The sequence below is a fragment of the Urocampus carinirostris genome, chromosome 18, assembly GCF_059441175.1.
Source record: "Urocampus carinirostris isolate Australia breed hairy pipefish chromosome 18, RoL_Ucar_1.0, whole genome shotgun sequence".
NCBI lineage: Eukaryota > Metazoa > Chordata > Actinopteri > Syngnathiformes > Syngnathidae > Urocampus > Urocampus carinirostris.
Genome location: NC_142366.1, coordinates 31,385,171 through 31,397,122, shown reverse-complemented (window position 1 = coordinate 31,397,122; position 11,952 = coordinate 31,385,171). Strand labels below are relative to the sequence as shown.

General features: G+C 39.0%; 1 protein-coding gene across 3 annotated transcripts in view; it reads left to right on the top strand.

The window, feature by feature from the left end:
* Positions 1–1,019: 1,019 nt before the first annotated feature.
* LOC148348815 (copine-3-like) overlaps positions 1,020–11,952 on the top strand; it is an 18,108-nt gene continuing 7,175 nt past the window's right edge. For 2 of the 3 annotated variants that reach the window (XM_088322670.1, XM_088322668.1), the window contains exons 1-10: positions 1,020–1,514; positions 2,689–2,868; positions 2,943–3,017; positions 4,204–4,275; positions 5,919–5,996; positions 6,061–6,150; positions 8,073–8,171; positions 9,559–9,642; positions 9,709–9,768; positions 9,835–9,968. In XM_088322670.1, coding sequence (XP_088178796.1) covers positions 1,359–1,514; positions 2,689–2,868; positions 2,943–3,017; positions 4,204–4,275; positions 5,919–5,996; positions 6,061–6,150; positions 8,073–8,171; positions 9,559–9,642; positions 9,709–9,768; positions 9,835–9,968 — 1,028 coding nt within the window. In that variant the 5' untranslated portion in view covers positions 1,020–1,358. The remainder of the gene's footprint in view (positions 1,515–2,688; positions 2,869–2,942; positions 3,018–4,203; positions 4,276–5,918; positions 5,997–6,060; positions 6,151–8,072; positions 8,172–9,558; positions 9,643–9,708; positions 9,769–9,834; positions 9,969–11,952) is intronic. The other variant, XM_088322669.1, reaches the window with a different exon arrangement.

Genomic DNA, 11,952 nt, shown 5'->3' with positions numbered 1-11,952 from the left:
CAGACCAATCACAGGCAAGGAATGACACAGACAGGGCATAATTAGTAATGAATTTTGTAAACCATGTTTAGTTTTTTGTCACCAACTCAAAACACAGTATAATCCTTTGATTATATTACATTGTTAGTCTAGATTATCTAAGAGGCAATGATGTTGTCTTACAACGTGTTCATGTCCAATTTCAATCTTTACTTTATTATTGTCGTCATCTTAATTTTTTATATATACATAATGTAAGCAGTGAATAAGGCTTATGATTATTATTCATCTGCTTCTGTCTTAACCTACTGGCACATTTGTGTTCTTTGTTATTTTGGTTAAAAAAAATCTCACACTGGCAATAAAGTTGAATGTAATTTTGTTTATGGAGATGAAGTAAAACAACTATCTTCATATTAATACTAATGTAGCGATGTTTATCATTTTTTGGGAATGTTAATGTACAATTTTTAGCACAATATCCTCGGCTGGGAGGGGCTCAAGCACCCCCGCGATCCTACTGAGGATAAGCGGTGCAGATAATGAATGGAGGATATCCGTGCAAACTGCAGGTTTGTACTGTTCCGTCAACAAATAGCAACCGGTGCAAAACATAGTTTACAGTTAGTTCCGCCATAAACGCCCCACAGTATTCCACTCACACAGTGTCAGCCTCCTAACATATTTCGTTTATAGTGTAAATTGGTTTTATGTGGAACTTTTAACAATATAGTTGCTGTCATTGGCCTCAGTTTTCCAGTTCTAGGATCGCAAACGGCACGCGAAATAGTATTCCTTCGATAAATTGTAACCGGTGCGAAACAGTGTTATCAATAGATCCGCCTTCGTACAATTAGTTCCGTCAAGTGACTTCATCGATATTTAGTTATTATTCATTTATTTTGTTAAAAGGTTTTAGTACATTAAAATTGAGAACATAAATCCTGATATTAAACCAGCAGTTTTTTTTAAGTATGATTAAAAAATTAGTCAAACACTATTTGCGTGGCCCCGCCCACTTTCTTCTTGCCTAGCTTCTCCCAGCCCAGTCGTGTTTGACTTGGTATCCCCCAAAACAAGGCTTTTTTTCCGACAACATCCATAAAAGTTGTTAAAAATAAGTAAGTACATAAATTTTGAACTTGTTAAGAATGTACTTTTTAATGCCTCGACTGCGAGTTTGGTGAAATATTGCCAAATTCACTCAGCTGTCGTTGGTGTCAATTTACCCGCAAGCTAATGTTTTTTCAAAATAAAACTGTAGTTGTACTAGTTTCATAAACTAGTTCAGTCCAATCAACCTTAGTTCCAGTGTGTCAATTTAATAAATTCTTCCAAATATCCGCTGTTGACGTTTTATGTCACATTCCTGAGTTGTCATGGCAACCGCGACTGCCCCCACTGGCACCTCCTACTGGCCGAGCAGGGTGGAGCTCACCATCTCCTGCGAGAACCTCATGGACATGGACGTCTTCTCCAAGTCGGACCCTCTCTGCGCCTTATACATCAACTCCACTGGCTCGAGATGGCACGAGGTGCAAAGAAACGAGGGCAATTGTTTTCGAACAAACGCGAGTTGGTGATGTCTTCTTCTCTCTCGACATCTATCTAGACATCTATCTATCTAGATATCTACCTATCTATCTAGACATCTATCTATCTAGACATCTATCCATCTATCTCTATCTAGACATCTATCTAGACATCTATCTAGACATCTATCTTAGACATCTATCTATCTATCTCTAGGCATCTCTCTAGACCTCTATCTAGACATCTATCTATCTATCTAGACATCTATCTTGTCATCTATCACTAGACATCTATCTAGACATCTATCTCTAGACATCTTTCTCTAGACATCTATCTATCGAGACATCTATCTATGTATCTAGACATCTATCTCTAGACATCTATCTATCTATCTATCTATCTATCTATCTATCTATCTATCTATCTCTAGGGATCTCTCTAGACCTCTATCTAGACATCTATCTATCTATCTAGACATCTATCTTGTCATCTATCACTAGACATCTATCTAGACATCTATCTCTAGACATCTATCTAGACATCTTTCTCTAGACATCTATCTATCGAGACATCTATCTATCTATCTATCTCTAGACATTTATCTAGACATCCATCTCTAGACATCTATCTATCTACCTATCTATCTCTATCTAGACATCTATCTATCTATGCATCTCTATCTAGACATCTATCCATCTATCTAGACATCTATCTTGTCATCTATCACTAGACATCTATCTAGACATCTTGACATCTATCTAGACATCTTTCTCTAGACATCTATCTATCGAGACATCTATCTATCTCTATCTAGACATTTATCTAGACATCCATCTCTAGACATCTATCTATCTAGACATCTATCTACCGATCTATCTCTATCTAGACATCTATCTATCTAGACATCTCTATCTAGGCATCTATATATCTATCTAACTAGACATCTATCTATATAGACATCTCTCTATCTATCTAGACATTTATCTCTAGACATCTATCTCTAGACATCTATCTATCTATCTCTAGGCATCTCTCTAGACATCTATCTATCTTGACATTTATCTATATCTATCTATATCTATCTATCTATCTATCTAGACATCTACCTATCTATCTATCTATCTAGACATCTATCTATTTATCTATCTATCTATGTCTTCTTCTCCGGTGCCTTAGTTTGGTCGAACAGAGATGATCCTCAACTGCCTGAATCCAAAGTTTGCCAAGAAATTCGTCATGGACTATCACTTCGAGACGGTGCAGCGGGTCAAGTTTTGCGTCTATGACATTGACAACGACACCTACGACCTTGGGGACGATGATTTTCTCGGGGAGCTAGAATGCACGCTAGGCCAGGTGAGCGATCGTGACACGTTCGGGTCATGTTTTTCATTTTTGTCATCACGCCATGTTGCGATTTATGTGCATAGATCGTTTCCAACAAGGAGATGACTCGGCCGTTAGTGTTAAAAGATGGGAGGCCTGCAGGTCGTGGCACTATCACGGTAAGTCAGAGGTGTCCGGACTTTGGTAAGCCAACTATGTGCGAGGGACGACTTTTTAGCCTGGCATTCTTTAATAAATTCATCTTCCGTGAAAGGTTTACGGTACTTGGCGATTAGCGTTGCGACCTCTGTTGTTAAACAGCTTCCAGTTGCTTCACCTTTTCACAACGTTCGGTTCCATTTAGCTTTTTGCAGTCAGCGTGTTCCGCTTATCCTCAGTAGGGTCGCGGGGGTGCTGTAGCCCATCCCAGCTATCGTCAGGCAGTGGGCAGGGGACACCCTGAACTGGTTGCCAGCCAGTCACAGGGCATACAAAGACAGACAAGTCACCTGAAGTTTTTAACTAATAAATTGTTTACTAACTCCTTGAATTTCCCTACAGGGATGAATAAAGTATCTATCTATCTATCTAGACATCTATACATCTAGACATCTATCTAGACATATATCTATCTATCTAACTATCTATCTACCTATCTAGACATATATCTATCTATCTATCTAGACATCTATCTATCTATCTAGACATCTATCTAGACATCTATCTAGACATCTATCTAGACATCTATCTATCTATCTAGACATCTATCTATCATGTACCCAGTATCATGCCCAGTCGCAGGGCATACACAGACAGACAACTCACTTGCTCATCTACACCTAGGGACAATCAACCTGACATGCATGTTTTTGGAATGTTGGAGGAAACTGGAGCGCCCGGAGGAAACCCACGCAAGCACGGGTAGACCATGCAAACTCCACACAGGAGGTTCGATCTCATGACCTCAGAAATCTGCCGCACACGCGCAAACCACTTCAACGCCGTGCTGCCCTCTTGATATTATATTCTTTGAGAACAGCCATAGTCTTTTGGCAAATCAGGCAGACACAGTTGTTTCGGATTTTGGTGAAAAAATACTCCAATTTCCATGTCCAGGAAGCGGCAGCCCTCACAGTCAACTTTCCTTCTTTTATTCACCGTCGCCATGTCGGAAATGGGGTGGGCTAAAAATCTCACAGAAAGCCAAGGGCAAAGTGTCCAAAAGGCTGAATAAAAAACACCAAAAATAACCCTGTTGATGTAAAAAAATAATGATTAAATTTTTATATCAACTCAGATCAAGTTCATGGGGTTTCTCATTTATAACTTTTTTGACTTTGTATTCCTATTTTTTATCTATTCTAGATCTCCGCTGAGGAAATATCTGACACCAGAGTGGCCAACTTTGAGGTTTCTGCCCGTAGGCTTGACAAAAAGGTACCCGTATTATTATCGCGTTATGTAAACACAGAGCACGTGCCGTAAAACAGATCATTTCTTCCTCCTGCCATGACGCTATTTAACTCCACCCGTGGGAGCTCACATTAAACCCCACCCCCACATTTGCATGTTACCCTATTTTTATTATAGTGTGTATTTTCTGTAGCACTGTTTAAATACTCCATCGCAACACGTTATATTGGGTATTTTTGTATTCTATGTCTTTATTTTATTTTATATTTCAACACAAGGATATTGCTGGAAGTGTGAATTTCCCTACTGGGATGAATAAAGTATCCATCTCTCTATTTCTCTATATCTCTATCTATATATCTATCTCAACATCTATATATCTATATATCAATATATCTATCTAGACATCTATCTATGTATCTAGACATCTCTCTATCTCTCTATGTAGACATCTATGTATCTATATATCTATAAATCTATTTAGACATCTCTCTATCTATCTCTATATACATATCCAGACATCTATCTCTATCCATCTATATCCATCTAGATTTTTATCTATCTGTATATATCTATCTAGACATCTATCTCTATCTATCTATCTAGACATTTGTCTATCTAGACATCTATCTCTATTTATCTGGACATTTTTTTATCTCGACATCTATATCTATCTAGACATTTATCTATCTAGACCTCTATCTATCTAGACATCTATCTATGTATCTAGACGTCTATATATCTGTAAATCTATTTAGACATCTCTCTATCTATCTCTATATATATATATATACAGACATCTATCTCTATCTATCTAGATATTTATCTATCTCTATATATATATCTAGACATCTATCTCCATCTATTTATCTAGACATTTATTTATCTAGACATCTATCTCTATCTATCTATCTATATATCTATGTATTTATGTATCTAGACATCTATGTATCTAGACGTCTATATATCTGTAAATCTATTTAGACATCTCTCGATCTATCTCTATATATATATCCAGACATCTATCTCTATTTATCTGGACATTTTTTTATCTCGACATCTATATCTATCTAGACATTTATCTATCTAGACCTCTATCTATCTAGACATCTATCTATGTATCTAGACGTCTATATATCTGTAAATCTATTTAGACATCTCTCTATCTATCTCTATATATATATATACAGACATCTATCTCTATCTATCTAGATATTTATCTATCTCTATATATATATCTAGACATCTATCTCCATCTATTTATCTAGACATTTATTTATCTAGACATCTATCTCTATCTATCTATCTATATATCTATGTATTTATGTATCTAGACATCTATGTATCTAGACGTCTATATATCTGTAAATCTATTTAGACATCTCTCGATCTATCTCTATATATATATCCAGACATCTATCTCTATCTATCTCTATATATCTATCTAGACATCTATCTCTATCTATCTATCTAGACATTTATCTATCCAGACATTTATCTATCTAGACATCTATCTATCTATGTATCTATCTATGTATTTATGCATCTAGACATCTATCTATCTAGACATCTATATATGTATCTATCTATGTATCTATCCATCTATCTACCTATCTATCCATCTATCTAATACGACAAGAGGCTTTTTCTACCAATATGTGTTTCAGTTTCTGTGGTGGTCGGATCCTTTTCTGGAATTCTTCAAGCAGACGGACACCGGATGGCAGCTGGCGCATCGGACCGAGGTACAAAAGTCGAAGAGCTCTTTATCCCTTTAAAATATGATATTCGAGATGATTTTTGAAATAGGTGATAAATAATAACCTCAACCCTACCTGGAGACCTTTTCGCATATCTTTGCGAGCTCTCTGCGGAGGAAATCCCGAAACCACCATTAAGGTAAAATCCATGGCGTGATTGATGTCGTGAGGTTTATCAACCGCATCCCTTTCTTGCACCCGCCCTTCCAGAAAAATGCCAGGATGTTCCATTTGAAATATCACGCAAGCGACTAACGTTACTAATATTTCTCTTCATCTGGCAACGCTCCCTCACTTAACGCAAGCAGCCCAGCCTGGATGAGCAATGTCAATGTCTTTGCACGGCGTCATCACGTGAAGGTCTGCCTTCTTTCCTTTTTATTTCTTCCCTAACTTTGTATTGCATTTACTTTGTCCGTGTAATATCATTTTTTTTCCAGAGATCCTCAAGTTTTTAACTCATAAATTGTTTACTAACTCCTTGAATTCCCCTACGGGGATGAATAAAGTATCTATCTATCTAGACATCTCTATCTATCTAACTAGACATCTATCTATCTATGTAGACATCTCTATCTACTAGACATTTATCTCTAGACATCTATCTCTAGACATCTATCTATCTATCTATCTCTAGGCATCTCTCTAGACATCTATCTATCTTGACATTTATCTATCTATCTATCTATCTAGACATCTAGTTATCTATCTAGACATCCCACTATCTATCTCGACATCTATCTATCTAGACATCTATCTATCTATCTAGTCATCTATCGAGACATCTATCTATCTAGACATCTATCTTTCTAGACATCTATCTGTCTATCTAGACATCTATCTATCTATCTAGACATCTATCTATCTATCTAGACATCTATCTATCTATCTAGACATCTATCTATATAGACATCTATCTAGACATATATCTATCTAGACATCTATCTATCTATCTCTATCTGTCTATCTAGACATCTATCCATCTAGACATCTATCTATCTATCTAGACATCTATCTATCTAGACATCTATCTATCTCTATATATCTATCTAGAGATCTATCCATCTAGACATCTATCCATCTAGATATCTATCTATCTATCTAGGATCTATCTATCTAGACATCTATCTATCTATCCATCTATCTAGACATCTATCTATCTATCTAGACATCTAGACATCTAGTTATCTATCTAAACATCTATCTTGACATCTATCTATCTAGACATCTATCGAATTGGCAGGAAGTACAAAAATTGCCTTGCTAGATAGACAATGTCATATTTTTTTTACGGTATTTGAAATGTATTTTTTGATCTTACATATTATAGATTAACCCAGTGGTTCTCAAGAAGTGGAGGCGTTGGGGTCTGTCAAGGTGGGCACGGGTGCGCTTGACCATGAATAACCTTTTTTTTTTAAAACATTTCCCAGAATCAAGTGCAATTGCAGCTCCACTACACTAGGGAGCATTGGCACTCTCATATCATATACCACAGAGTAAGTGCATTGAGTATGAGGTGTTGACAAGAAGTTAAGTGGGCACTTAAGTGACCCCAAGAAAAAATATTTCACATGAATGACTAGACAGGCAAAGAGGGATGAGGTAAATAGCCCAAAAAATGTTCCAGAAACTTGATTTTTTTTTTCCAGCAAAACATGCCGAAAGATTTGCCATGGACAGAGGTGACGTGTTAAGCCCATGTAAGGTCTATCAACTGACTTCTGAGAATAAAACAACAGACCTAAACGTTAAGCTCATGAGGAGATGTAATCGGTTCAGGGCCTGATTCCCATCTGATCAGAACCTCAGCAGATCCTCTATTTGATTACAAACAATTCAGTCACAGAGTATTTGGGGTAGGGGAGTTTAACATATCGAGGGGCAATTCATCGTAAAACAATGAACATCAAACAGACTGTTCTCACTACTCTTGGGAGGGCTTGATAGGATTTCTTCTTCGAGGAGGGGGGCGCGACAGAAAATCATTGAGAAGCACTGGATGAACCCAATCTAACATTTTCTCATTCTCATGGGCTCAAGAAATATTTTTGTGCTCAGGTTGACTGTTATGACCATCACGTCAACGGCTCCCACAGTTTCATCGGAGGTTTTAAGACCACGCTGGCCGAGATGCAGACCGCAACACACGTCTCACCTGTGAGGAACATTTTAGTTACTATGCTCTCGTCCATGAGAAGTTATTTGAGAAGTAAATCATACTTGCTCTCACGAATGCACAACTATACTCTCATACAGACACAGTCATACCTATGCAAAAACACCACTATACACTATATGAGAGTATAATTGTGTGTGTGAGAGAGTATTACTGTGAAAGTATAGTAGTGCTTCTGAGAGTATGATGTTGTTAGGAATGAAATATTAAAATGTACAGTTTACCAAATTGTTCGAATTAGTTATCTGACTCCATGAACCAAATACAACCTACATTCACCTAACAAAATACAAGCATTAAAGAGAATCAAAGGATGCTGCTTATCTGCATGAGCGCGTGACGGATAAAACAGGCTGTGTGGTGCAAGAATTAGAACAAACCGTTCTAGAACAAAACGGTGACTACCCGAACAGGTTGATGACTCAGAGGCCTGCACGTTATCCTGCTGGGGAGGAAAAAACAATTAGAGCGAGCTAAGGACAAATGCAGTATACACATAGCCAATAGAATTATGCTAGAATGTATTGTTGCTGTGCTAGTTGCATATTGTATAGTATAAATTAATGCTGGGCTACTCAGATGGGAAGTGCGCCTGCTGGTGGGAACAGAGACGCACAAGATTGTATTGAGAGGGACCCGAGACCCAGTTGCTTGTATTAGATTTGTGTGTTAGGAATAAATCCACTCGTGTGTGAAATTCCGGCTTCCTGATACCTTTCTATTGCAGAACGAGCGCGCGTATTGTTGGATGAGTGGCGTTTGGGGAAGGTCAGAAATTGGAGTCGGATTACTAATGTAAGTGTGTATTGATAAAGTAATAATTCCAACAGCGCTCGTTTCTTGATGGAAAAGATGAACAAGAAAAGCCGACATTTTCACACGGGGGCAAATTTAATTTCTTGAACAATTTAACTAAGTAAACTCCATCGAATATGGCCGAATTAGTGTCGCTTGAGTCTCTGTCAAGCCTCTTCTCTCTCGGCCCACGTTTTTTCCGCAAGCTGGTGTGCCGGCTCTTCCCATGGGCGTGTCAAGGAAGCCCCCACTTGGGGTCCACCCCCTCGCCTCGATGTCTGGAAAAACTCAAAACAGCAGAACGTTTATCAAAACAATGCCTGCCGTCCTTCGTCAGAGTCCTGTTATCAAAATTCCCCAGCTGAAACATTCCGCATTTGGAACAGCGTGACCTGAAGCCCACTCAGTGAAAATTTTCATTGCGCTCAATTAATGTAACTTGTAGTCAATCGTATAAAATCTTTTATAGTCAAATGTATAAAATCCTTCAATGTGAAAGGAAGTATGGTTTACTTGTCAAACAATATTCTGACTCTCGCTCGGGTTTAAGTACCTTTTTTCCTTTCTCGACAGGTTGAGTTCAGTTGCATGAACCCAAAGAAGCTAAAGAAGAAAGATTATAAAAACTCTGGGGTGATTTACATTAAGCGCTGTCAGGTGATTTCATTTAATGACACTTTTTTTCTTAAATTGATTGAATTCTAAGACGATGCTCCTCTTCAGGTGGAGAAGGAATACACCTTCCTGGATTATATCATGGGAGGGTGCCAACTTCATTTTACCGTAAGATAAACAATGTAATTCTATCATGGCTGCAGTCATGCTGGTGTTGATGTCCTCCACCTCCAGATTGCCATTGACTTCACTGGTTCCAACGGTGATCCCAATTTACCCAGTTCCCTCCATTATATCAACCCCGAGGGATATAATGAATACTTGTCGGCAATCTGGGCAGTGGGCAACGTCATTCAAGACTACGACAGGTCCGCTGCTCATCGAACCAGTGCTTTTAAGGCTTAAGTTGTCAGGACCAGAACGGAAACAGGACCCACTCGCGTAACGTTTCTCACAGTTTTATTGGGAAGAAGGGAAAGGAGTGCACTCGCGATCCATAGATCGCTGGTCGCGGGGAGGTGGTTGCTCAGACGCGGAAGTGGGACTTCCGTGGCGAGCGATGGCGGTGTCGGAAAAAACGGGTCAGTAGCCGGGATAGAAGAGCAAAAACGTGGTCGAGATCAGAAACAAGTCGAAAGCCAGGAGAGGAGAGTGGATGTGGTCGAGATAAAAAACAGATCGTTATCCGGGACGGGAGATCAAACGCGGTCGATATCAAAACAGGTCGTAATTCAGGACGGGAGAGCAGACGTGTTGATCGAAACAGATCGTAGCGGAAGATAAACACAGGACAGGCGAAAAAGGGCTTGCCGTGTAAATACGGAGATTCGCAGAAGGACCGACCAAATGGGACTGACAGGACAGAGTTTTAATACTGACAGGGAGCCAATCTGTCAACAAGCTGCAGCTGGGGCCCCACGGGCGGGGCCAATTGAGCGCCATGGCAACCGTGACATAAGTGGATAGTGTGTATTATTTAGCGCAAGCTAGTGGTAAAAAATACACTGTCTTATATCGAAATCAAAATCCATGAACATGTATATATATATATATATATATATATATATATACTGCACATGTGACATCTAGAGGTCAAATAATACACACCGTCCCTTTAATGCATTAGATTTTGATAATATATCAATATTATATATAGTACCACTTTTGTTAGGAGGCTTACCGTTCTGGCCAGCCAAGAATGAAATGCATGGTTGTGGCAGCGATCCATTATCCCCAGTGGACTATTTCTGAGAGCAAAGTGCTTTTTTGTTCGGTTTGAGCTGCAAAAGCATGCCATTGTGGTCCGCTTAAAATTAACTCGATATGATTAACCGCTGTATCCCCTATTGCTCAGAGGTGGACCCGGATAGCAATTTTTTGTGTTTTTTTTCCGTTCTCCCCGACCAAAATGAACTACACTTGTGCGGCCAGGATCAACTATCCCCGGTCGACTATTGCCGCAACCTGGGGCCAGCAGGCACATGGTAAAATGATCAGGGGCCCTTGGATTTTCTCATATCTTGGGGAGGGGGGGGTTTGGTCCTTAGCAAACTCCAATAAACGAGGGATAACATTTCTGTCATGGTTGCCATGGGGCCCAATTGGGCCTGCCCGTGTGCTGCCAGCTGCGGCTCGTTGATAGATTGGCTTCCCTGCTATTTAAACCCAGTCCTGTCACTTTCCATTTGTCAGTCCGTCAAGGAACCTCTGCCCCGCAAGACGTGGGTTCTGACTCTGTCCTGTTTTCCTGTTTCCAGTCCGGTATCGTTCCTGTTTATTTTTGTCCTGTTTAATTTCAGTTTCCAGTTTCGTTCCCGTCCATTTTTGTCCTGTTTATTATTCTCTCCTGTTTTCGTTCCCGTCTTGTTTGTCCTGTTTATTTTCGATATCCTGTTTCATTATCTATCCTGTCTGTGTCCCGTCCTGTCCGCTATCGACCCCATTTGTCTGATATCAACTCGGGCAATTGGAATCCATCTCGTCGGCCTCTGGCTTCCTGTCTTTCCACGCCAGACCGCTGCCTAACGTGCATGACTCCCTATTACCCGTAAAATAAAAGCCTTGTGTGATAACGTCACGCGTTTGGGTCCTGATCCTGTCCTGGTTCATGACAAATTCTTAAAACAAGTGTATAAAATATGTCAAATAATTTGAACCATTTTGATTTGTGATTTTTTTCTGATTTTAAGTAACTATAATAAATAAAAAAGGTAAACTAATAAGATTTAAAAAGAAAACACAACCTAAAACAACCCAAAAACAATCAAGAATCAGAAATTCAAAGATTATCGAATTGCTCTAATTTAATGTGATAAAACATCTTTGTTGGGATACATCTTTCTAAACTGAATA